This window comes from Aulonocara stuartgranti (assembly GCF_965226115.1).
Source record: "Aulonocara stuartgranti genome assembly, chromosome: 4".
NCBI classification, from domain to species: Eukaryota; Metazoa; Chordata; class Actinopteri; order Cichliformes; family Cichlidae; genus Aulonocara; species Aulonocara stuartgranti.
The window spans coordinates 2428858-2452141 of NC_138942.1; the positions used below are offsets into that span (position 1 = coordinate 2428858).

The 23284-nt window shown below is 46.3% G+C and overlaps 3 protein-coding genes across 4 annotated transcripts; 2 read left to right on the top strand and 1 right to left on the bottom strand.

Annotated features, from left to right (window-relative positions):
- Nucleotides 1-1566: 1566 nt before the first annotated feature.
- Nucleotides 1567-11131, top strand: LOC309705546 (ras-related protein Rab-35). 2 transcript variants are annotated; one of them, XM_082531453.1, is made up of 7 exons: nucleotides 1567-1737; nucleotides 3177-3923; nucleotides 6182-6232; nucleotides 7651-7774; nucleotides 7884-8008; nucleotides 8643-8767; nucleotides 9485-11131. In XM_082531453.1, exons 2-7 carry the CDS (start codon nucleotides 3869-3871, stop codon nucleotides 9632-9634), a joined length of 630 nt encoding a protein of 209 aa, XP_082387579.1. In that variant the 5' UTR covers nucleotides 1567-1737; nucleotides 3177-3868; the 3' UTR covers nucleotides 9635-11131. The 2 variants fall into 2 exon arrangements, with proteins under 2 accessions (XP_082387579.1, XP_082387578.1); XM_082531452.1 differs by lacking the exons at nucleotides 1567-1737; nucleotides 3177-3923 and adding an exon at nucleotides 5113-5871.
- A 58-nt stretch (nucleotides 11132-11189) lies between these two features.
- Nucleotides 11190-13493, top strand: LOC309705545 (putative nuclease HARBI1). The gene is made up of 4 exons (XM_082531451.1): nucleotides 11190-12234; nucleotides 12320-12423; nucleotides 12509-12620; nucleotides 12701-13493. The coding sequence occupies exons 1-4, from the start codon at nucleotides 11802-11804 to the stop codon at nucleotides 13081-13083; spliced, it is 1032 nt and encodes a 343-aa protein (XP_082387577.1). The 5' UTR covers nucleotides 11190-11801; the 3' UTR covers nucleotides 13084-13493.
- A 1496-nt stretch (nucleotides 13494-14989) lies between these two features.
- anapc2 (anaphase promoting complex subunit 2) lies at nucleotides 14990-21226 on the bottom strand. Its single transcript, XM_082532035.1, has 14 exons — nucleotides 20878-21226; nucleotides 19909-20158; nucleotides 19525-19837; nucleotides 19143-19275; nucleotides 18812-19028; nucleotides 18193-18312; nucleotides 17723-17840; nucleotides 17396-17574; nucleotides 17174-17315; nucleotides 16982-17057; nucleotides 16682-16885; nucleotides 16448-16580; nucleotides 16026-16267; nucleotides 14990-15525 (listed from the first exon to the last, which is right to left on the bottom strand). The coding sequence occupies exons 1-14, from the start codon at nucleotides 21016-21018 to the stop codon at nucleotides 15316-15318; spliced, it is 2478 nt and encodes an 825-aa protein (XP_082388161.1). The 5' UTR covers nucleotides 21019-21226; the 3' UTR covers nucleotides 14990-15315.
- Nucleotides 21227-23284: the final 2058 nt, after the last annotated feature.

The following is a 23284-nucleotide window of genomic DNA, read 5'->3' on the forward strand; positions in this document are numbered from 1 at the left end:
AAAATTACAAGTGTGGAAAAAAAAACGTTTAACACAAAGTATTAAGTGAGTAACAAGTGTAACGTTACAAAATAAAAGCTTGGAGCTCTGAATTTCAAAATAAAGAGTTTTGCAACAGGATACTGTTACAAATCATTTACAGATATAGGGTCACATGTATGTGGGTCACGTGTATGTGGGTCACCCGGCTGATTTATTTCCTGCAGTCGTTTGTGACATTTTTCCTTTGGCTTCGTTTCTTAAGCAGCTTTTTAAATGTCCGTAGAATTTCTTGTGAAATACTTTTTTGTTGGTAAAAAAGTGACCTGCCAGCGGAAATCTTGGTGTGACCGGACATAAGCGGAAGCTGCTGTTGTAATACTAAAACTGGTGACACGCCATCGTTCAGTGTGTGTTTCTCACTACTTTGACTTCACACACGACACAGACAAGTTCTGATTCTGAGCTCCGTGTTTCAAATATTTTGGTTAAAGTTCAAACTGTGAATTTTAGTTTTGGTTACATTTCTTTAGCATTCACTCTTTACTGATCACAGAGGGAAAGCTCATTAACAGCATGTCATTCCAGTGGACTTGCTTTTTGCATTTTTGCGTCTTTGTAGTTTTATTATGTACTTTGTACTCACCCTACGTCCTTTTCATTTGACCTTTTTGTCTGATGGGTTTGAGCCTCTTTCCAGACTCCTCCTCTCAGTAATTTTTGTAATTCTTTTAGTTGCTTTGGGGTCATTTTAAAGTGTCATAGTGACCATTTTGCATCTGTTTTTCACCTTTGATTGTACGTTATTTGTCTTTCTGCATTGATTTTATTATTCATTTACTTCTCTCTGTCTCTCTCTTTAATTTTTCTTAATTTTACCCTTTCAAAGATAAATCAGCATCACTACCCATGTTTTAACTTTAACAAATAAATCTGTGTTATTAAGTTATTACTGTGAAATTATTGTTATTATTCTTGTAACTATGCTCCCACTGTAGAAAATAAACAATTCATTCAATGGTTCATTTGTAATGGGGGAAACAGTAAGTATTTGTCAGTAAGAAGGCTGTAAAACCTATGATGATTCAAACTCTCATTCTTTCCAAGTGAAGATTTTTTTTAATTGTAATATTTTGTAAAACCCTCCAAGGTTCAAGAATCTTTCTTTGTCACATCCATAGTTATACGAGTACAGCACGCAGTGAAATGTATCCTGACATGCTCCTTGGCTGTGCAGAAAGAGAGAGAACATTATGTACATTAAGTGAATATATACAGGAGGACATTATATGCAGCAAGTAAGTGAATTATGTACATTAAATGCATGAAATAAAATAGACAATGTGGAAATTTTAAATTGAGAATCTGAAAAAATAGTCCACGAGGGCCAGATTGGACCCTTTTGTGGGGCAGATCTGTTTCCCCCGGTCGTATGCTGGACGCCCCTGGCTTGTTTCCTTATCATATGTTTCAGTACATGGGTAAAGATGATTTGATTAGATATTATAAAACGAAAGAAAGAGCAGCTGTAGTACTCTGTGTCGGTGTGCACTTTGCGGTTGAAGGGTGCAGGGTTTTCCCACATGACCGTGAACGCAGCGTCAGATGATGAGAGTGGGTCATCAGCTGCAGTCAGTCAGGTGTGGTCGGCAGGGAGACGGTCCGACCGTCGAGCCAGCGGAATCAACGGGCACAAGTCAGAGTGTAGCACCGGTCTGTGAGCATGACCCACCGGCCAAGCACCGCATCATGACCACAGTAAGTTCGTTTTTTAAATAAACGGCGGCGGGTTGAAAGTTTCTCCGAGCACTGAAGTTTCCCGACGTCTTGGCAGGCCAGCGTCGGGCCCGGACACCGTCACTCCAGGCTGGATGAACAAATCTGGAAGTTTAAACGTTTTCTTGCTAGTCTGCAGCGGTACACCCAGTACCAAATACACATTTAGCCTTATAACGAGCGGTCATTGCTTTCTTCTTTATTTACACCCGTTAAATTAACGTTAATATTTATTTATTCACCAGTTTTGTCCCGTTTGTGCCTTAACAGGTCGGTGGTTTGGCCGTTAAAACCATCGAGCTCTGAACAAAACTACAGTTTAACGCCAGCACTGTGTTATTTTATTTGTGCCGTATTGAAGCACGTCCCTGATTCATTTTTGCAATGTTTTCACAAGTGACTCTAAGTCTTGGATTGGCATAGTTTGATTTCATTTAACGAAAAATGAATATATTTCGCGTGGAGTCAGGCGTGTCGTTCCACCAAAAGCTACAAACGCTCGCGCAATAAGAGACTTTCGAACGTGCTGTCCCAGCAGCGGGTCAGAAACTGCCAGTAACGGCTGTTAAAGATTTTTAAAGCTGAATCAGTGACCTGAGGCCATCCACAGACCAATAGCCATCTCTTCTAATGTTTGATGGAATTATCTGCCAAACTGCTTCAAAAATCTAAGCGAAAACATCAGTTTTCTACGCCCAAGCGTTTTAAACCTGAGTCACACAGATTTGGGACTTCTTTGCTCCAACGTTATGTATTATACTTCAATTCGGCATGTATAGACACACAAGGTTGCACGTAATTTATACTTTTATTCAATAATTTGCTGTGCCTTTACATGGTTGTTGAAGTCTAGTTAAAGGAGCCAGTCCGTTACTTTAAATTTAGGTTTATTTTTCTTTATTGAATCACGTATACATTTGGGGGCTTGATGTGAGCCGAATCAAAGCCGATCGGTCCAAGACTTTCCGGGGTGAGTAGTTTTATTGTTGAAGGCATTGATTCTGCCGCCACATTACGAACATTTAAATGTGCGTTTGTTGGAGTGGAGATTGGCGTCGCTCTACTCACGACAGAACAGCGTCCTGGGGCTGGATTAGCTCGCATTAGCGAAGTCCAGCCTTTCCTGTTTTCACGGAAAGCGAACCCAGCAGCAGCCAGCTCAGCTCCGCTGTTTTACCTGAAGAATTTAGAAAAACAACCAAATCTGGACGATGGCCGTCAGTGAGCTGCTGATATTGCTAACACAGATAAGGCATTGGATGGGGGTGGATACAGCAGGAATAGGAAGTTATATTTAGTGACTCAGCTGCTGTTCGAGTAACAGGCAGGGAGTTAAGGCGGGACACAGCAAGCAAAAAGTTGTGAAGTCTGATGTGATTTGGTCTGACTTCTCATTACCTTTTCTCCTTGTTTTTGTTTAGCTCCTTTTGGTGAACCCTCCTCGTGCAATGAAACAGGGAACGGGTGACTTTTTAGCCAACCACCAGAGGAACCGAAGGGATTGAGTCAAAGAAACCTCTGCAGATGTAACCGCTGCTGTTAAAAAAAGAGGAACATCTTAGTTTCTTTCAAGTGCAACAACCAAAAAAAAAGAGGTGAGGGGCAGGAATTCTGAGGAGAAGGGCAGTAACGGGATTTATGATCAGCACTACCACAAAATGCCAAATGTGCCCATCCTGGAGCCGTACATGTGAAGACTGAGCATCCAGAGGAGTGCTGGAGCTGCACTGACACAACTGTGGAGGAGTTGTTGGAAATCCCCCACAGGAGTGTCGCTGGGTGGAACTGGAAGTAAGGTGGAACCACGGTGCCGGCCCTCGCCGTCAAGCGTGAATCATAAATGCAGAGCTCTCGAGAAGTGCCACCTACTCTGCCGGCTGCTGCGGTTTCGCTTTTAAAACGATGTGAACATCAGAACTGAAACTAGAGTGTAACTGGAAATGTCCTCACACCCAAAGGGGAAGCGAACCTGTGATTTCTGGACAAACTCTTGAGGTGGTCAGCGTTTGGAGGCGGAACAAGGCGAGTGCCGCATGTGCACTTGGAGGGAAGGAAGCTCACCTTCCTCCTATGAAACTGGTTTTACTTGGAAATCCAAAACAAGGCCATCCAAATGGCAGGGAAGGACTACAATCATCTCTTTAAGCTGCTCATCATTGGAGACTCCAGTTAGTACATTTTAACTTGTTTACATCTCTCTGCAGTCAAAGCTTTTCTTTTTTTTAATGGAGCCCTGCAAGAAACAGACACTTCCAGTACATTTAGGCTGCTGTCTCTGTGGGCCAGTAGAACCATAATAAACCTATTAATAGGAACGTTTCCATACTGATGAACTGGGGAGGTCTTACTGGTCGAAATCGCACCATCCCTGTCCTGGCTTCCAGTTTGTTTCAGAATTGGTTTTAGCTGATTTTTGCCGATCACCTGGTCTGGTTTTCACCTGTAGGTGAAAGAAGCTTGACTGCATGAATCTCAAAGGTGTTGGCGTTGTAGCCCTCGGGACCCCTCACAGACTCACTGCCTTCTTACTGCCTGCTTTTATAGACTTGCTTTAAAGAGGACCTGTACTCATTCCCAGCTCCATGTGCTTATCCTTGCAGTTAGAGTAGCTTTATGTGATTTAAAGTTAAAATTCATCTTTGTTTTCTATTATATTATGCACAGTTCATAGAGATTAATCCTGAGCTCATGCCAGCCCAGATGCAAGGCTGGATTAAGGACTAAACATTTATTTATTTATAGCGCCATAATTTTATTTCTCGACGCAACTAAAGCAGCTTTGCATGATTCACAGTTCAAAATAATCCCCCCTTAAATCATACTGAGCCTTGCTGCGGGCCTTCAGTTTGTCCTCTGACTGAAACAAGCTGTTTAAACCCCGCCCCCTTTAAAATCAGTTTTCTTGTGATTGGCTGCCCGGTTTGAGCTTTGGGTGGGTGGAGCTTTCCAGATTAGATAGATCACCTCTTTATGACATCATACAGATCCAAGAGCAGAAAAAACTGTGAAACAGAGCAGTCGGGGATCATGTTCCACAGGTCTTTCACTGTTTTTGTGATGTTGTTTGTCTTCCTTATCTCCTAATGTGCTCCAATGTCTCAGATATGAAACGTAGATAGATGTGTGTAAGACGTCACAGCTCGGGTATCGGACTCGGCTGTAGTGGGCGTGTCTGATGCATGTGTGAATGTTTCTGTGTTTTGGCTGCAGATTAGGCCCCATGAGGGGCGGAGCACAGCTTTTAGTTTAAAAGGTCGTCGATAAAATAAAGAGTCCAGGACTGGGGTGGTGTGATATATCTCAAACCAGTAAGAGTGACTGAGTACCTAAATAAAAATAATGATAATTAAACTTTAACATTTCATGAATCCAGATGTTGTTTGAAAGCACAAAGTCCGAGTTCAGACACTGCAAAGCATGTTGGGATGCCAGCACCGCGGGCCTCAGCAGAGCCTGGTTTTGTGCTGGGAGTGCGTTCCCAGGAAAACTCGTTTAATGTCACTTTCTCAGCACGAGAACAAGAAAACAAACTCTCCAAGCTCGTAGTAAAACAAAGATGACTCCATAAAACAAACGGACCTGGTCCTCTGCTTTGGAGAGAGCAGGCTCCAGTTATTGATCGAATGTTGTAGTTTCAGGGCTTTTGGTGTCAGGCCTCCTGCAGGAGGTGCTGAGTCACTGTCGGTCACCTTCTTCCCTGCAGGAACTTATTTTAGAGCAGTGGGTGGATTTCATCGCTGCACATGAGACGCGTGCCTGGATGGAAAGACGGTTTCAGGAAGCTGCTGCGAGTTTCCAGTTTTCAGCTCGACATAGTTCTCGTGCCTTTCGTTGGCAGAGCTGTTTCTGTGAGGAGTAATGCTGTCACGTTTATCGTCCATCTGTTTGAGGCGTAGCAGGCAGAGGTTTTAGTTCCTGATAAACGAGCTCCATCTCCGAGCCTGCTGAACGAGTCTAGTCCAGTCTTGTTTTGGAAAACCGCTTAAATGATTGAACCAAGCAGTGATTTTTCTTTTCTTTTTTTCTCCAGCTTCTGGAATCTGATTTTGATAGACAGCACAAGTGTCAGCTGCAAACATCCAGCCTGCAAAGCAGATGCAGGACTTGTTTTTACAGGCGTGTAGTCTCTAACACTTTAATGCTCTGAGAAAACTGTAACTTTCCCATCGATTTCTCCGTTTAGCCCGACGTCTTCCTGCTTCGTCGGCTCTCCTCTGTCAGGTTTTCTTCAGATGCTTTTCTCACACATGTCCAGTGCGAGTTCAACCTTTGTCCTATTTTGTGTTGTTTCACTTTCCTTATCTCACCTCCTCCCGTCTGTGTGTTTTGCTGGTATGTGGCTGTCACTAAAGTTACAGTGGGGGTCATAGTAGGCTTTACTCAAACAGATATTAATCTCGTCCCTCTGATCTTTTCCCCCCTTTAGATGTGGGAAAAAGCAGCCTCCTGCTCCGCTTCGCAGATAACTCCTTCTCAGGTGAGTTGGTTACATGAAAGGTGATACCTGCTCACACTAAACACACAGCAGACTCCAGTTATAGGCCGAGAATTAAAAGCATTTTATCAGGAGGAGTCATCTTATCTCCAGGAGTCATAAGAGCTGTCCTAACACGTCAGGAGCTGCAGGAGAGGCAGGTCTATATCATCAAACGTTTAAATGCTTCATCCATTTCCTCTGAACGGTCTCGTGTGCTCGCACCCAAGTGTCAAACAATAACTGCCCTCCTTTAGGAATATTAATAACCTGTGTCGGCGTTTTGAATCCACTCTGTGGCGTGGGTACACAGCCACGGATGTGGAACAGAAGCAGAAAGTTGCTGAACTGAAAGCCGACGTGAAACTAGAGTAAGATGTCTGTCGTGAGCCAAATCTCAAAGTGATGATGCTGTAAAGACGAGTTGGATCCCAGCAGAGGAAGCGACTGCGTCAGGCAGCAACAGTCCAAAGTTTATTTGCAGTTTTTTTATTTGCTGATCGTTTCATAACAGGAAGCTCAGGTGTTGGAGAAACGTGGTCGTTGAATGTGTCATTAGTTATGAAGCGCTACCAGCAGCATTCACACTCAGTTTACCGAATGGAACACGCATCTCACGGTCGATTAAAGCGTGTCACTGGACGGTTTGTCTGGTCCTGACATGACAGACCAAAAGTTCTCACGACAGCTGGAGGACGGAGCCAGAAACACGGCTCGGTTTTTTCTTGCTGGAATCACAAACATGTAAGCTGGAGTGGTGGTGGTTCAGTGGGCTGTAGCTGCGGCCACAGATGGTCAGAGTGACGGCCAGCTGCGATCCCGTCTGAGAAACCGTTTTGGAGCCTCGGCCACGTTTCTGCAGTCTGTGGGGAAATATCGAGGGTTTCTAGCAGAGTTTTTCCCACATACGGCTGGAATGGCGCTCCGTGTCTCAGCCGCTCAGCGGGAATCAAATATAGTTCTCGAAGGCGGGGAGAGGATGTAAACGGGTGGGGCGAGTGGAAGTGGGCCAGGCGCTCCTGACAGGACGCCAAAACATCTGAAGTGGTGGAGTTGGTGCGTGAGGGGGGAGGGGGGGTTAACAAGGGCCTGCAGATGCAACAGCAGGACACACACACACACACACGCGGTTACGCGCACACACACGCGGTTACGCGCGCACACACGCAGTTACGCACGCACACACGCAGTTACGCACACACACGCAGTTACGCACACGCAGTTACGCACACGCAGTTACACGCACACGCACGCAGTTACACGCAGTTACACGCACGCGCACACACACGCAGTTACACGCACACGCAGTTACACGCACACGCACGCACACACACACGCACGCAGTGCGTCTGCACTCGCCTTGCTGTGCAGCACGTCTGCCTCACTCTGGCTTTTATTTTTTCTCGTGTGGTCTCGTGCAGGCAGCTACATCACCACCATCGGCGTGGACTTTAAGATCCGGACGGTGGATATCGACGGGGAGCGGGTGAAGCTGCAGATCTGGGACACGGCGGGGCAGGAGAGGTTTCGAACCATCACCTCGACGTAATGATCTCTGAAACTTTCTCCCCCGAGTTTCTTTGTATGACTGCGTGCAGCCCGCTGCAGCGTCATCGTTGAGGTCATCAGTTTATTCCGCTTCACCTGTCCCCAGGTACTACAGAAACACCCACGGCGTCATCATAGTTTACGACGTGACAAATCCAGAGTCGTTCGTAAATGTTAAGAGGTGGCTGAATGAAATCTCCCAGAACTGTGACAACGTCTGCAAGATCCTGGGTAGGTCGACCCTAAACTCATCCTGAATATCAGTGTTTCAGTGTGAACTCTGACCTGCTCACAGGTGTGCCGAAAGCTGCTGAGAGGCTCCGTCTGCTTCCAGGTGACGTACGGTTTGTTAAAGATGCAGCTGCATTCATTCAGCTCCATTATCCACTTTAATGTCCAGACTTGGAAAATTGAGTTTGGATATGTTTTAAAGTCCACATGCAGTCAGCTTGAACACTGGTCGAATATTTTATCTATTATGATATCATGCAGGCAGATCTCTGGTGAGGAGAGCCTCTTTCCCCTCACCAACAGTTTATAAACTTCCTGATGGTGAGACGTGCCGTCCCGCTGAGTCGTCATAAACACTTTTGTAGATCTACTGTGTTTAAGACAAACTGTTGTTATCAGATGATTTCTCAGGTTCAGTAAACGTGAAGTTTTACTGGTAATTTTAAACAGGAAGGTTATTGTGCAGGTCTGACTCTGGGGAGGTGAATCAGGGTTGACACTTAGAGATGCTTTGGTTCATTTCAGACCTGCAGCATCAGTTATTAATATCTTTTTTTATGATGCATTTGAGTTTCACCCTGGTTGGGGACGTCTGCAGGAAGCGTTTACAGATGGATTTTCCTTCTTTCCTCAGTGGGGAACAAGAATGACGATCCTTCCAAGAGGCAGGTGGATACCCAGGATGCTTTGCGTTTTGGGGAGTCGGTGGGTGTCCGTGTCTTCGAGACGAGTGCCAAAGAGAACATAAATGTTGAAGAGGTGAAGCTTTAAATGATTAACATCCTGATTTAAAAAGATTTTTTTGGTGTGCAGTTTGTCCCATTACAAGGTCGAAAGCCTTTGTTCCTAATGTTTTGTCTGTAAGGTTGGTATTGAAATGACAGGCAGGTAAATTAGAGCGTGGGGTCGTAGTTCTCAGTGTGACCTGAGGGGGGCAGTGTCCTTTCACTGCTGTCATCCAGGCCCAGTGACGCAGAAGTGTCTCATAATGATGGGGCTTCAGGTTGAATGCAGTGGTTTCCTTCATACTGGATGGTCCAGGCCTGCAGATGAAGATGCACCTCATCATCTCATTATTACACTGCAGAGGGTAGCGATGAGGAGGGGTCTGTTTAGCCTCGATTTGAGCTGAAAGACGGAGACTGTGGTAACAGCAGAGATGGCGGTTCGTCCTCAATCCCGCTGATAAAAATGCTGGTAAACCACCAGCAGGGACCCTGTGACTGATCTCAGATATATTCACCATGGAACGCTCAGACTGTTTTAATAACGGAGACTAAAGTAAAGGCAGGATCAGATGTGACTGTGCTTCCTGTTGTTACTATCCATGAGTATTTGCTTTATTATTTTTAAAATGTCTTCAGTGACACGAACAGTTTCGTGCACGGTGTCGCTGCCGTTTGAGGGTCGGGGAGTGGGACACGGGGCCGCGATAGATAATCCTGAAGTCTGTGTTGTTTCTGCTGCTCTGCTCAGATGTTCATGGCGTTCACCCTCATGGTGCTCCGGGCCAAGAAGGAGAGCCAGAACAGAGTGGAGAGGGAGCGGGAGCGGGAGAAGGACACGGTGAACATCAACGCCCAGCGAGACCGAGACCGCAGGAAGAGGGGGAAGAAATGCTGCTGAGACGCCGCTTCTGCCCACAGCATTCAGCTGAGACTGAACTCGGCGCCTTCGAGGCCGTCTCTCACTGCAGATATGAATGTGTGGAGCTACAGCACAGCAGGCTGTAGCTCTCGCTGTGCCTGAGGGTCTACAGTCTGCCAGCACTGAATGCAAGTAGCAGCCAGGAGGTCACATGACCTAAAGGATCATTCTGGTGTTTATGCTTTTTTTTTTTTTTTCTTCTAACCAGACTGCAGCGTGTCGTGTGTTGGACTGAAGCTAAAGAGCGACTAATGTGCAGGTTGGTTTGTGGATGCTAACCAGAAGAAACATTTCTGTGACGTTTATTCAAACGAGTGGATTCCTGAGCTCGCCTTAAATGACTCGTTTCAGTCTGAGCTGCACTGGTTTATGAGGAGGTGTGTGATCATCAGCTTAATCAGCACCTGTAAAACTCTCATTCAAGTTACACCACAAAAATGAAGCTTCTATCCCGGCTTTTACAATTTTCAAACACTTCAATCGGCAGGAAACAAACCTGGTTTCATCATTAAAACTGATTCTTTTTTACTCATCTCTCCAAAGACAGAAGTCAGTTCATGGTCACATGTAGCCAAAGAACTTTCCACCAACATGGCCCCGATGCTTGAGCTCTAGAGCCGGGGACCTCTGTGGTGACCATTCAAACACCGTCCACCTTTTTGGCATGAAACGTGTTTGATTGGGCACTGCGTCAGTCAATAATGCGTCCTGATTGGTGGAAAACCCGGAGATTTGGTCACATGTCGAGTCTGTGCTCCCACCACAGCTGCACAGCGCTTTAGGGAGAATCAGTTTTTATGTTAAAGTGCTCCGATTCTGCTCGTTCCCTCCATGTTTTTGGATTAAAGCGGCTTTGCATGATTACTCACTTATCTCGTGGTAGGCTTGTTTCAGACAGGCTCCATCCTGTCTGAAACAAGCCGATAGCTTCTCCCCTGTTAGGTCAGTTTTTCTCCGGTTGGCTCATCAGCAGAGGTTTTGAAAGTGGGGAAAATAATGACCTTGCGACCTTTCACAATGACAGGTTCTAGTTGTGTAGGTTTCACTGAAGATAAAACTGCAGGGATTTGTTTCTATTTTGTTCTGTTACCTTCTGTGACACGTGGAAGATGAAAGCCATATCACGCTCCACGTCTTTAGTCGCCAGTTCTCATGTTAGTGGAAAAAAGGGAGTAACACTGAGAAACTCTACATCTGTATTTGCAGTGAACTAAAACATGCAAAAACAAACACCAGCATGGTCCTTTAACTTTGGTCTTAAACCACTGTTTAGATTTTTTCTTAATACAGAACATGTATTTAACCAGTGAAAGGGAGCTGTTTGTTCAATTGTGACATTAACGTGTGTGATGAGTACAAACTGTCTGCATGCCTTATTTCAGTCTGAATGAGGCCAGTAATCCCAAAACATGTTTTAATGTAAATCTGATGCCAAGCAAATGTGTCCAAATACAATAAAAGCAATAAATTCAGTGATTCTTTGTGCAGTGATGAGACTGTATGCAATGAAATCCTAGAATTTCACTTACCTTTAGTAGAGTGACCTCACAGCAGCCATGTTTTTGGTTAGGTGATGTCATTAAAATGCCCCAAAAGGCTCCAACAGTACAAACACGGCTCAGAGGTCCAGCTCAGGTGAGGCGGAGCAGACAGTCACCTGTGCCACGCCCCTAACAATGCAAACTTTAAACAGGTGAGTTATAAAAACATCGTCCCCTGTACAGGTGTTATTTTTTATTAGTCCTTTATTTACCCAGGTAAAAAAAAATCTCATTTCCAACAGAGACCTGGCATCATCAAATACACACAGCACTATAACATTTACAACCAATACAATATCCCCATACCATGTGGAAAATATACAATAACAGATCAAATTAAGAGTACATTTAAAAACAATCACACTGAGTCAAAGAGCTGGGCCCTATTTCAGGAAGCCGGTTTAGTGGAAAAACTGAGTAAGTATACCCTGAGTTAACGAAAACTCTGGGTTTTCGGTTTCACAAAGCGAGTTCAGCTGAAGCCTGAGTGAGTCACTATGACGACACACGCCGTGAAGCTAACCTGCCCCCTAGCAGGTTTACTACAACTAACCCTGACTGTCTCCGCCCCTTTGTCGGAAACCTGACAGTAGGTAGTGTCAGACATGGCGTGCTCCTTCCTTGAAGAGCCAGTAGATCGTGAAGCCCAAATACTCCGCAGAGCTCTCCGCCGGGAGAGAGTGATCAGAGCGCGTTTGGACATTTTATCATTTCCTGATGATTTTCTGTGTGAACGTTACCGTTTCTCAGCACAATCTATAATTTATTTGAATAACATCCTCAGGCCATATATTACGCATGTGACACATCGCGGACATGCGCTCAGTTCTGTACATATTATTTGTATTGCACTTCGGTTTTTTGCAAACGGGAGCTTTCTGTATAATATTGGTGACGCTGAGCACGTTTCCAAGGCTACCGTCTGTCGGGCAGTCAGGAATGTTACAGTTGCACTGAAACGTCTCCTGTACTCGTTTGTGGTGTTCCCCGGTCATAGACCCACAAGATTTATCAAAGAGGGATGCCACAAAATTGCAGGTATCAGGATGACCAAAACTTAATTCATGATGTGGTGATACTTGAACTACTACTTAAATTGCACATTTATTTTCACGGTTCCCAGGCGTGATTGGCTGTACAGATGGCACTCACATTCCAATCATTGCTCCTTCAGTAAATGAAGGAGACTATGTGAACAGGAAGTCTTTCCACAGCATTAATGTGCAGGTACATAGTTCCCTGTAGCATTTCAAACTAACAAATTATTTCATTATAGTAATGGATGCTAATTTGTGTTCTCTGCACTGTGAAGATCATATGTGATGCTGCCAACATTATCACAAATGTGGAAGCCAAGTGGCCAGGCTCTGTCCATGACTCACAAATATTCTGTGAATGTACACTGAGCACAAAATTTGGACATGGTGAGTTGAGAATACTTTAAAATATATAAAGACCAATTGCTTCAGGGACATTTGAACTGAAGTGTATCCTTCTGTCTTAGGAGAGTTCACTGGCTACTTGCTTGGTGATAGGGGGTATCCATGTTTACCCTATTTGCTTACCCCTTACCCTGACCCTGAACCGGGCCCACAGCAGCGATATAATCTGGCTAATTCCAGGACAAGAGCCAGAATTGAAATGACTATCGGAATGCTTAAGGCCCGGTTCCAGTGCCTGCAAAGACTCAGGGTCACCCCAGAAAGGGCATGTGACATTATTGTGGCATGTGTGATTCTTCACAACATTGCCACAATTAGAGGAGAACACTGTCCTTCTGAACCAAACATCAGCAGTGATCCAAACCATGAACATCCTGACCCTCCCACGGACATACAAGATGGAAGCGCAGTCAGAGACACCATATGTCACAATCATTTCTTTTGACCCATCACCTCAACATGTTGAAAGAAGAATAAACAGATTTTCTGTTCAACTGGCTTTATTGGTCGCCTGTGTTTCCTGTACACAAAGTATTAAAAGATGTAAACCTCATAAAGTGTCTCTGTTGCTTCCTCCTCTGTAACAGCTGTCAATGTTTCTTCATTATTTTCCTGCAGTAAAGAAATAAACAACATTGCTGTTCTACTGTAAACTCATATAATCTGTGGAGTATTACTCACAACTGCATGTTGGTCTGGCTCAACAGGAGGCTGCACCAGATGCAGTACACCACCACCATCAACTGATAGAATATGAGGTTCATACAGGTCACTTATAACTTACAAGGGACCAAATGGCAATTAACAAACATACCAATCACCTTACACTTCATTGTCATTATGCTCTCAAAGACAACCAAGGCTGAGGGAAGGCAAAATCAGTAGGAAAATAACTTCACTACAAAATAATCCATTATGGTAAAGAGTTTATCAGATGAATGAGCAGCACTGCAAAGGTGACTGTGAAGAAAGGATGTATGCACATCATGTATTATTTTGAATTTACCCCTTATGTAGGCACTTGTGTCTTGGGGGGTTATTGCCTCAGAGGATGTCCCCGCAGAGATGCCTTCGGCCACAGGGCGCCCACTGTTTTGGCTGAGGGCCAACTGCTCAGCCTCTGTGAGTGGTGGTGGTGGAGGACCCCCACCTGTTTTTCGGGCCTCCGCTTTTTTTCTGTTGGCTATAACGGGGTCACATTTGAGCATACAGAGTAAGCAAATATGTACTTGTAATGTGCTCAGATAATTTCAATAAGTGCTTACAGACAGAAAATTAATGTAGCCTCTAACTGCAATTGATTTACATGGGACAAACAGACCAAGCACTATGGCTCATAATACAATTACACCTTACCTGTTTGGACTATATTTTTATATTTCATTTTTACTTGCTGCCAGGAACGTTTGGGGCCTGTTGGGTTGCACCTGCGCTCACATCACATCACAAAATAAAATGTATAAAATAACAAATAAAATAACATATGATAAAATAACGTGTTAAATGGGTGGAAATCCCTAGATCAATGTTTAAATTAACACTCACGCATTGACTCTGTCGGCTATGTTTTTCTTTTGCAGCTGAGGCTGTGTTACTTTTTTTCTGCAAAATTTGCATGTTATCGGCATATGCTGCCATCAGAATTTCGGCCTCAAGCGCTGTGAAATACATTGACCGCGCCTTCTTTCCCTCCGTCTCCATGGTGACTCGCTTAATCTGTGCTCCGCTTATCAGGGCTTTATGTATCCTCGTCCGCGCGCTTCACTTGGAGTTAAAGCAACTCCGCGTTGATTGAACTAATTGTTATCAGCCTTTCTGAAACCGAATATTCCGAGTTGGACAGTTCGGGGTTACTCAACCCTGAGTATCGTTTTTCACTCTGAGTTTTCCAAACCGGCTTCCTGAAACAGGGCCCTGTTCTCTCGTTCCTTTGAGACAGACTTAAACTCTCCCAAGGTAACCAAGTCAGATCATTTCAGTTCCTTCTGCAGATTGTTCCAGGAAGCCGGGGCAGCGTGTTTAAAAGCCCTTTTCCCCAATTCTGTTCTGATTTTTGGGACAATCGATTATGAAGGGGAAATTCTCTACAGAGATCAGTTTGTGTCAGACACTTTTATTACTGCTGTAAAGCTTTAACATGGGGACTGACTCGCTCCTGGAGTCTCTGCTGGACATTAGAGGAACTGCAGCTGTTGGTGTTTCTTTGTTGTCAAAGAGTGTCTTCCCACTGTTGCAGCTGCAGGCCCTTCCGCCCGTGGTTTTCATCTCACAGAGAGAACCAGGAGAGGCTGAAATGTTTGCTCTATACTTTGGGAAGAACTGCAGCTGTTAGAAAAAGGCACAGATGAAAGTGGTTTTGAAATGATTCTGTTTATTAACCAGTTTTACACATCGGCGTTCACCAAACACCTTTACAGTTATCTCCAGGTGCAGCATCAAATCTGTCCGTACTGATGCTTAAAGGAGTGGAAGTGCTTTTATTTTGAAAAAACAAACACTGCTTTTCCTTTTTTTATTTAAATCCATGCTGCTTTCACATCATATGGAAAAATCCAGGAAATTTAAGTTAGAATTGTTCCATATTTACTCCATGAGCCCTTTTAGTAAAAATCCCTCAGAGCAAAACAAACGCTGGAATCTTCCACATATTCCGACGCACTTGGACGCAGCACAGTCATCAGTTGGATTTGGGCAGCCTGTAGACGTTGCCGGACATTATGAGCTGATGGTCCCTGACCTTCCTCTGCAGGAACGCCTCCAGCTCGTTCACGTCCATCTCCGTGACGACGGGTCCCGTAGCGACGAACATCCGCAGCATGGTGTGTATGCGTTCCAGTGTCATGGTGTCCAGGTTGGTGAGCATGGCCTGGACGTAGACCCAGAACAGCTGCAGAGACAGAGGCCCAGTGTGCTTACTGTGAGAGTTTAAGACCTAACTAGAACTAGCTGATACTTTTCAGGCTGAAGCGCTCGTTTGAACTGCTTCCCCAGCAGAGCGGTGACGTTCCAGACAGCTGAAGACATACACCACGCGATTCACAAAGCACTGAACCCCTACGGCCCCTCCCACAAGAGGTGGGCTGTCCACAGCTGTGCCTCAATGGCTAAGATCCCGGCTCTCAGGCGCTCTCCCATGAAAGACCTCCTTAGGAGACCCAACCAGGGGTGAGTTACCCTCCTGGGATCATGCGGGTGCACCAAGTCGTTCACAACAATAAGCTCGTGATTTATGGAGCATGTGATCCTAAAACACCCACTGTCATTCATTATTAAGTGATTTTTATAACACGACTGAAAAGAAGCGGCACATCATCAGGTGCCAGGTTTCAAATACTTAAAGTAACTAAGTAAATAACCCTGAGACAGCAGGATGAATGAAGTGCGTACCTGCAGCTTCTCCTCCCTCTGCTCGGACTGTGTGGCGGTGTTGGAGTCCCTCTCCTCGTCGCTGTCGATCAGCATCACGCCTCTGTCCAGCTTCTCTTTCGACGAACCCTTCTCCACCACGTAGAAGTGGCCGCCCGCCTCCTCCCTCAGCACGCCCTGCTGCTGCCACAGAGCCAGCTTCCTGTGCACCAGCTCCTTCGGGGCGCCCAGCTTCGCACTCAGCTCCTCCAACGTCCAAGAACCTGAGAGGACGAGCAGGTACACGACGATCAAACTGCATCTCCCTCGACTCCACGCAGCGTAACGAGCGATGTCAGAGCCGATAGTTTACAACCATGACATCGCCATGTCAGGAAAACATCAGGGGTCATCGCAGAATTACATTTCACAGCATGAAAGCGCTCTGAAATGAAAGTCCTTACTTTTCTCTTGGAAGTACATGATGGTGGCAGCCTGGATGGGTGAGACCGTGAGGTTGGTGAGGACTCGGTCCTCCAGCTCCACGTCCAGAGTGACCGAGCCCAGGTGAGGCTTCCAGCTCAGCGTCCTCATGGCCTGAAACACAAACGGGACTCGACTCAGCAGGTAAAAGCGTAGCTGTGCATTTGGTTTCTACTGCAAACCAAACCAGAGACGCCACAGTGGGTCAACTCCACCTTCAGCTTCTCGTAGCGGTGGGTGTAGGCCTCCATGGCCTGGCAGACGACAGGAGGGAGCTCCAGCTTCTCCTCCTTCAGCGCGGGCCAGAACTCAGATGAGAGGATGATGGCCGACAGGGGCAGCGGCGGCTGCTCCTCCTCGCTCAGCTTTGACTCCTCCTCGCGGATGTTGCTGTTGATCCTGCGAGAATCCGCCATGTCCTGCATCCATCGGGTAATCACAACGTTCTCAGAAATTCATCCTTTCAGGGAATGTCCTAAAATATCTGGTTAACGATCCATATTCCAGATGTTTACCTTCAACATGACCTCGCAGTAATGCATGTGAGACTCGCCGAACCGCAGCTTCAGCAGCTCCACGTTACGAATCTCCCTGAAGACGCAGAAAACAGGACGGGCGTGAGCGTTTACTTTGCTATCAGTGACCCGACATGTTCAAAGTACCAACACTTTCTCTCAGCTTTAAGCTGGGCGCTGGTGCGGTCGTACCTGGCCGTGTTGTAGTTGAGCTGCTGCAGCAGCCTGTCGGCGAGCACGCCTCTGTACTCGTCTATGAAGATCTCCTTACTGCCGTAGATGCTGACCAGCAGGCTGATGATGTCGGACGAGCGGCGCTTCGAGCCCATTTTATCTGAGAACAAACACACGAGTAAGATCTTTCTCTTCAGCTGCGGTCTCCTTCTCTGCGCTCAGCGCGGTGCGTTCACTGACCGGGCATGGCGTCGGTCGGGTCTGGAGTCCAGTCCTCGGGGTCGTTGCCTTCTTCGTCGCTGTCCTGCATCTCCAGAGTCACCGGGTCTCCTCGGGACAGCTCGGAGGCGAGGTCGGTGCAGCCCTCTGCATCTCCGGTCAGACCGGCTACGATCTGCCTCACCGTGTCCTCCCGGGTCCTGAAACACAACACGGACGTTTGATCCTCTGCTAGGACGTCAAATGTTAAACTCATGTAGAACTTTACTCACAAAAAAGTGCACGATCAGAGCCAAAAGATCAGAGCAGGACTGAAAGCGAATCCCGCCGGCGCCTGCGTGGACTCACCTGAGGTACTTGCGGATCGGCTGGGAGACGACCTGCAGGATGACCATGGACGGGTCGAGCTCTCGGAGCGCTTTGATGGCCGAGATGTAAACAGTGAGGATGTCTGACGTGTGAACGCCTGCAGACAGATCAGTCAGTTTCACAGACGTTACCATAGAGACCAGCTTCCCTACACGATGATGAGGATGACCTGAGAAATCACACGTGTGCACGACGAGCTGAAAAACAGCTTCAAAATAAGCAAATCAACAAATGCTGTTTTTAAACAGCTGCATCAGCTCTATGGTCCGCCTCCACCTCCTCCTTCACCACCTCACTGAACCTCCTCTGGGCTCTTTTCCTCCTCCACCTTCATCTCATTGTTGTTTTCTTCTCTAATCCTGACTTTAAACATTGAATCGCGTTTAACTTAAAAAAATCTGCCACCGCGACTCATCAGGTCACAAAAATAAACCCCAACAGAAACCGACCCGGGTGCAGTAGGCGGCTTTCGAAGGCGGATTTGAGCGAGGTGAGGAGCTGCTGTCTCTGATTGGTTCTCTCCAGGCAGAACTTCAGATCCTCAATAGCAGCTTTGGATTCTGGGAAATCTGAAAGGAAGCACAAGAGCCAAGAAGAGTTTGAAATCTGGTTTACAGAGAGAGAGAATTATTATTGTTGTTTTTTGACTGTGGCTCTGTTACAAACAGAAACTGATTAAATGACAGAAAAACTAGACGTTTTTCTGTGTTTTAAATGTTTATCTACTACTTTATTACTTTGTCGGGGAGCTCTTTCTACAAACTTCATGCCCTTCTTTATTGTTTTCGAATCCTTTCAGTGGGCCAGAGTGGATTCTTTCCTGGGGCGATTCTGTCCCACAGGCCTTATGTTTGACCACCCTGTTCTATAGCGGTGGCTAGCTGAAACGCTCCGTCGTCCTGACTCGAGCTGAGCTCTAGGCGATGACAGGAAACACTGCCGTAGAGGAAACGAGAGCTCCGCGGCAAAGAAAAGACTTAAAGAATCAGCAGGCGTCAGCGTCCAATCACAGCTCAGAGGTCAGAGTTCAGCCTGGCGTGGATCTGTAAACCTGCTGCAGACTCCCACCTCTGATGATGCTGAAGAGCTCCTCGATCCTCATGTTGACATAGATCCTGCAGAAGAACTGATGCATGTGGCACCTCCACTGCTTCAGCACCGAGCCGCCGCCCGGGACCACCTGGACGCCGAGACCGCCGGGGGCCGCTGGGAGTGAAGAAGCGGCATCTCCGTCCGCCTCACTGGCAAACACTTTAGCCAGCCAGCCCAGCACCAGCTCCAACCACTGCTCACACACACACACACACACACACACACACACACACACACACACACACACAGTAAATGAGGAGCAGGCCGCAGTGAGTTTCAGCGTGGACAGATGCTGCAGATGTTTCACCTCCTGGAACTCCAGCAGGAAGGAGCGCTCGTACTCGCCCCGGCACAGCTGCTCCATCCGCATCTCGATGAGCTTGTGGAGGATGGTGGTGACGGCCTCGGAGCTCACCCACTCCAGCAGCTGCAGCTTCGACCTGGAAACAACCAATCAGACGTCAGCGTTTCAGACTGCATGAGAACAAACAGCTAATCTGAGCCACGCTTCAGCATCATAAATACAACTGTTAGAAATGATCGAAGATTTATATTTGCTATATATTATATTATTATTATTTTATTTTAGTCACAACTTTATTTTTTTTTTTTACTCTGAAAATTCAAGGAAATAATGCCAACTTCCTGCCTCGTTACGTCAATTATTTCAAATTAAAAGCCTGACTCACAGGATGTGGCTGAGCTCCTGCAGGTGTTCCAGGGCCTGCTGACACCAGCACTGCTGCACGGGGACCCAGCAGCCCCGGCAGGCCCCGCCACCGGGAGCCTCGGTGGCGTCCTCACCGCTGCCCTCCCGGTTCATGTAGACAGAGAAGGTCCGGCTGTAAAACTCCAGCACTCGCTCCTGGAGGACGGGAGCCGGGGAGAAGAGGAGGAGGGCCCTGATGGTGGTGAAGGCTCGCTCCATGAGGGCTTTGGATCCTGGGCCACACAGACCTCCACGGCCCTCATCCTGCCACGCCCCCAGCTTCTCCAAACCAGCTGTAAGGAGGAGGAGAAGTTTGAATGCTGCGCACAGAGAAAACCCATCAACTCTCTGATGGTCCACTCACCCAGAAAAGGTTCGAGCCTGTCCAGCAGAGTCCTGAAGGCCGTAAGCAGAACCCAGACCCTGTCCTTCTCCTCCATCTCGTTCTCCGGCTGCTTCAGGGCAGACCAGAACTCGGGAACCACACAGGCAGACAGACGCATCTGCAGCGTCTCCAGCAGCCAGCTGCCCAGCAGCCGGCCCAGACCCTGATCGTTCAGCAGGGCCAGCGAGTCTGAGAGGCTCTGCTCTGACACCGAGCTACCCGGAGACACCTGAACGCAACCAAAACACAGCGTTACACAAACACAGGATGCACACGTGCTGGTGCTGGCTGACAGGGTTTCTTCACAGCCAGTTTCAGTTTGGATTTCTTAGACTGACCGATGACCCTCGTACAGAGGAGCAAAACCACGAGACTGGAGGAGACGAGTTTGTGTCTCAGCTTGTGTTTTTGGTTCAATTCCACTAACCCTTGTGGTTGTTTTGCTTCTTTTTGACCTGATCTGCATCTTGCTCCGAGTCTCCGTGCGCTCCTTTTGAGTCTTTGCACTTGCTTTATTAACCTGTGTTCATTTTACATTTCTTACAGTTGAATTTGTGTAGCTTTGTGGTCTTTCTCTAACTGTGAAAGTTCGTTTTTTCACACACTTGTTTCACCTCTGTTTTGTAACTTGTAAGTTTGGCTGTTTATGGACGTCACGTCACAGTTTACTTTACATTTATGAGGATTGATAACCAATAATGAACTCAGTAGGAAGCAGACAGAGGAAACAACACAGATTAGGACCATTAAGAAGACATCGATACATACAAGCCGAATTTAACCGAAAACTTCTCCTGTTTAATGTGACATCTGAAAACCTCTCAAATTGCTAACAAACCACATCTACGACCAACAAAACGTTAAATCGAGAGATTTTTTAATGGAGTTCGGTTGCTCGTTATGCTACAGTCACATAGCTGCAGGTGTCCAGAGTGGGAAGCCACTCACCAGCGCCGCAGTGACGGTTTCCCAGGATTCAGCGACCCCGGGATTCGGTCCGGATCCAGACATCTCCACTGAGTCCGGTTCCATCGCACTTTCCTCCATTTTCTCACACAAACCGCGAAGCAGCTTCTCGGTGTCCCACATTTAAACTGTGGAGGTTCTATCCGGTTATAACGTCGCTCCAGAACATCTACAAACACGCTCCATGTTTCCGGTGGGTATTACTCATGTCTAAGAATAATATTGCTTGAAATCAGCCCCAGTTTCTGTTATTACTCTGAACTAAATGTTCTTCAGTATCGCGGGTTTACTTCTTCTTCGTGATCACGATCTTCTTCTTCTTTTCGTGATTTTGACGCCAAGGAGTCATATGCTGCCCTCTACTGTCAGACAGTGCGCATTGTAAATCCTCGCAGATTTTATTTTGAAGTTCACAGGAAGTGTCTCTGTGGGCTGGTGTTTGTCATAACAATGGCGAACTTGTCATGAGGAACAAAATTGCCGCTATAACGTTTTAAAATGGCTCTGTACTCGGTTGTTCATATCCAGAAATGATCAAAGAATTTAGAGAAAAACAAAATCAACTTTTTTTTATGGAGAAAGAAAAAAATGTGAATACTTTAACATTTTTCCTCACAGTGTCATAAGTCACTGGACATTGTGGACATCCACGGTCACTTCATGCATAATGCACATTCTATGTGTGTGGACGTTTGCAGGAATATGTGTATGTATATGTATATTTAGATGCTGTACATTTAGATGCACACTCATATTGCATGTGAGTGTGCGTGTACACGTCTATTCTTATAGATAACTATTACTTACATGGAAAAATTATGTTATAACTATGTAGTTTATAGTTTATGTCTTGCATATTTCTACAGCTATATCCACAGTCACATACTGTCTATGCTACCGTTGTATATAGTTTAATATCTTACTTATTTTATATTTGTTTGTATTTTATTTGTATTTTTTGTATTATCCTTCTGCTTTCTGTCCCTGAGCTGACGTAATGCAAAAATTTCCACACAGTGGGATCAATAAAGTCTCGTCTCGTCTCGTCTCGTCTCGTCTCGTCTCGTCTCGTCTCGTCTCATCTCATCTCATAACACGCTGACATAAGAAGAAGACATAGAATAATCCTTTAATTGTCCCACAAGGGGAAATTTGGGTGTAACAGCAGCAAAAAAGACACATATACAAAGAAACAGTACACAAGACACAGAACAGAAACATACACAAGTTTTACATATTTACATTGAGGACAATGGTTACCAAAAACAGAGTATTGTACCATTATTAAATAAAATAAAATAAAATAAAATACAGGTAAGAGGCAAACCCAGGCTGTAGAGTGAATCAGTTGATAAAATACTGCAGTTACAGCGCTGATGTAAACATCTGTGTTTGTTGGGAGCAGTTCTGATTGTATAGTCTGACAGCTGCAGGGAGGAAGGACCTGCAGAAACGCTCCTTCATGCATCGAGGATGCAGCAGTCTGTCACTGAAGCAGCTCTGCAGCAACATCTACATGCATGGGGTGGGAGACTCTGTCCATCAGAGATGTTATTTTGGCCAGAGTCCTTCTGTCTCCCACCACCTGCACTGGGTCCAGGGTGCATCCCAGAACAGAGCTGGCGGATGCCACCACAGAGTCATAGAAGGTCTTTAAAAGCGCTCCCTGTACTCCAAATGACCTCAGCCGCCTCAGCAGGTAGAGTCTGCTCTGACCCTTCCTGTACAGAGCATCAGTGTTGTGGCTCCAGTCTAGCTTATTATTCAGGTGAATACCCAGGTGCCTATACACCTATACATGCGGGGCGATCATCGCTCAAGAGCTGGGAGTTTGCCTTGTAATCGGAAGGTTGCCGGTTCGAGCCCTGGCTTGGACAGTCTTGGTCATTGTATCCTTGGGCAAGACACTTCACCCGTTGCCTGGTGGCGCCAGTGTCCGGCAGCCTCGCCTCTGTCAGTGCGCCCCAGGGTGGCTGTGGCTACAATGTAGCTGCCATCACCAGTGTGTGAATGGGTGTGTGACTGAATGTGTAAAGTCCTTAGGGACTAGTAAAGCGCTATACAAATACAGGCCATTTACCATATACGAGTCCACTATCTCAATGTCCACTCCCTGGATGTTCACCAGTGTCAGTGTGGTGTGTCCACCAACTCCTTGGTTTTCCCGGCGTTGATCAGCAGGTGGCACGAGTCACCTGCTGATCTGGACTCTAGACTTTGTGGCACGAGTCCACAAAGTCCAGAGTCCACTGTCTGTACTCAGAGTCTATGGCAGAGTCGTCAGAGAACTTCTGTGGGTGGCAGCGTGGGGAGTTGATGGAGAAGTCTGCGGTGAAGAGGAACGGTGCCAGCACTGTTCCCCATGGGGCCCCCGGACTGCAGACCAGCG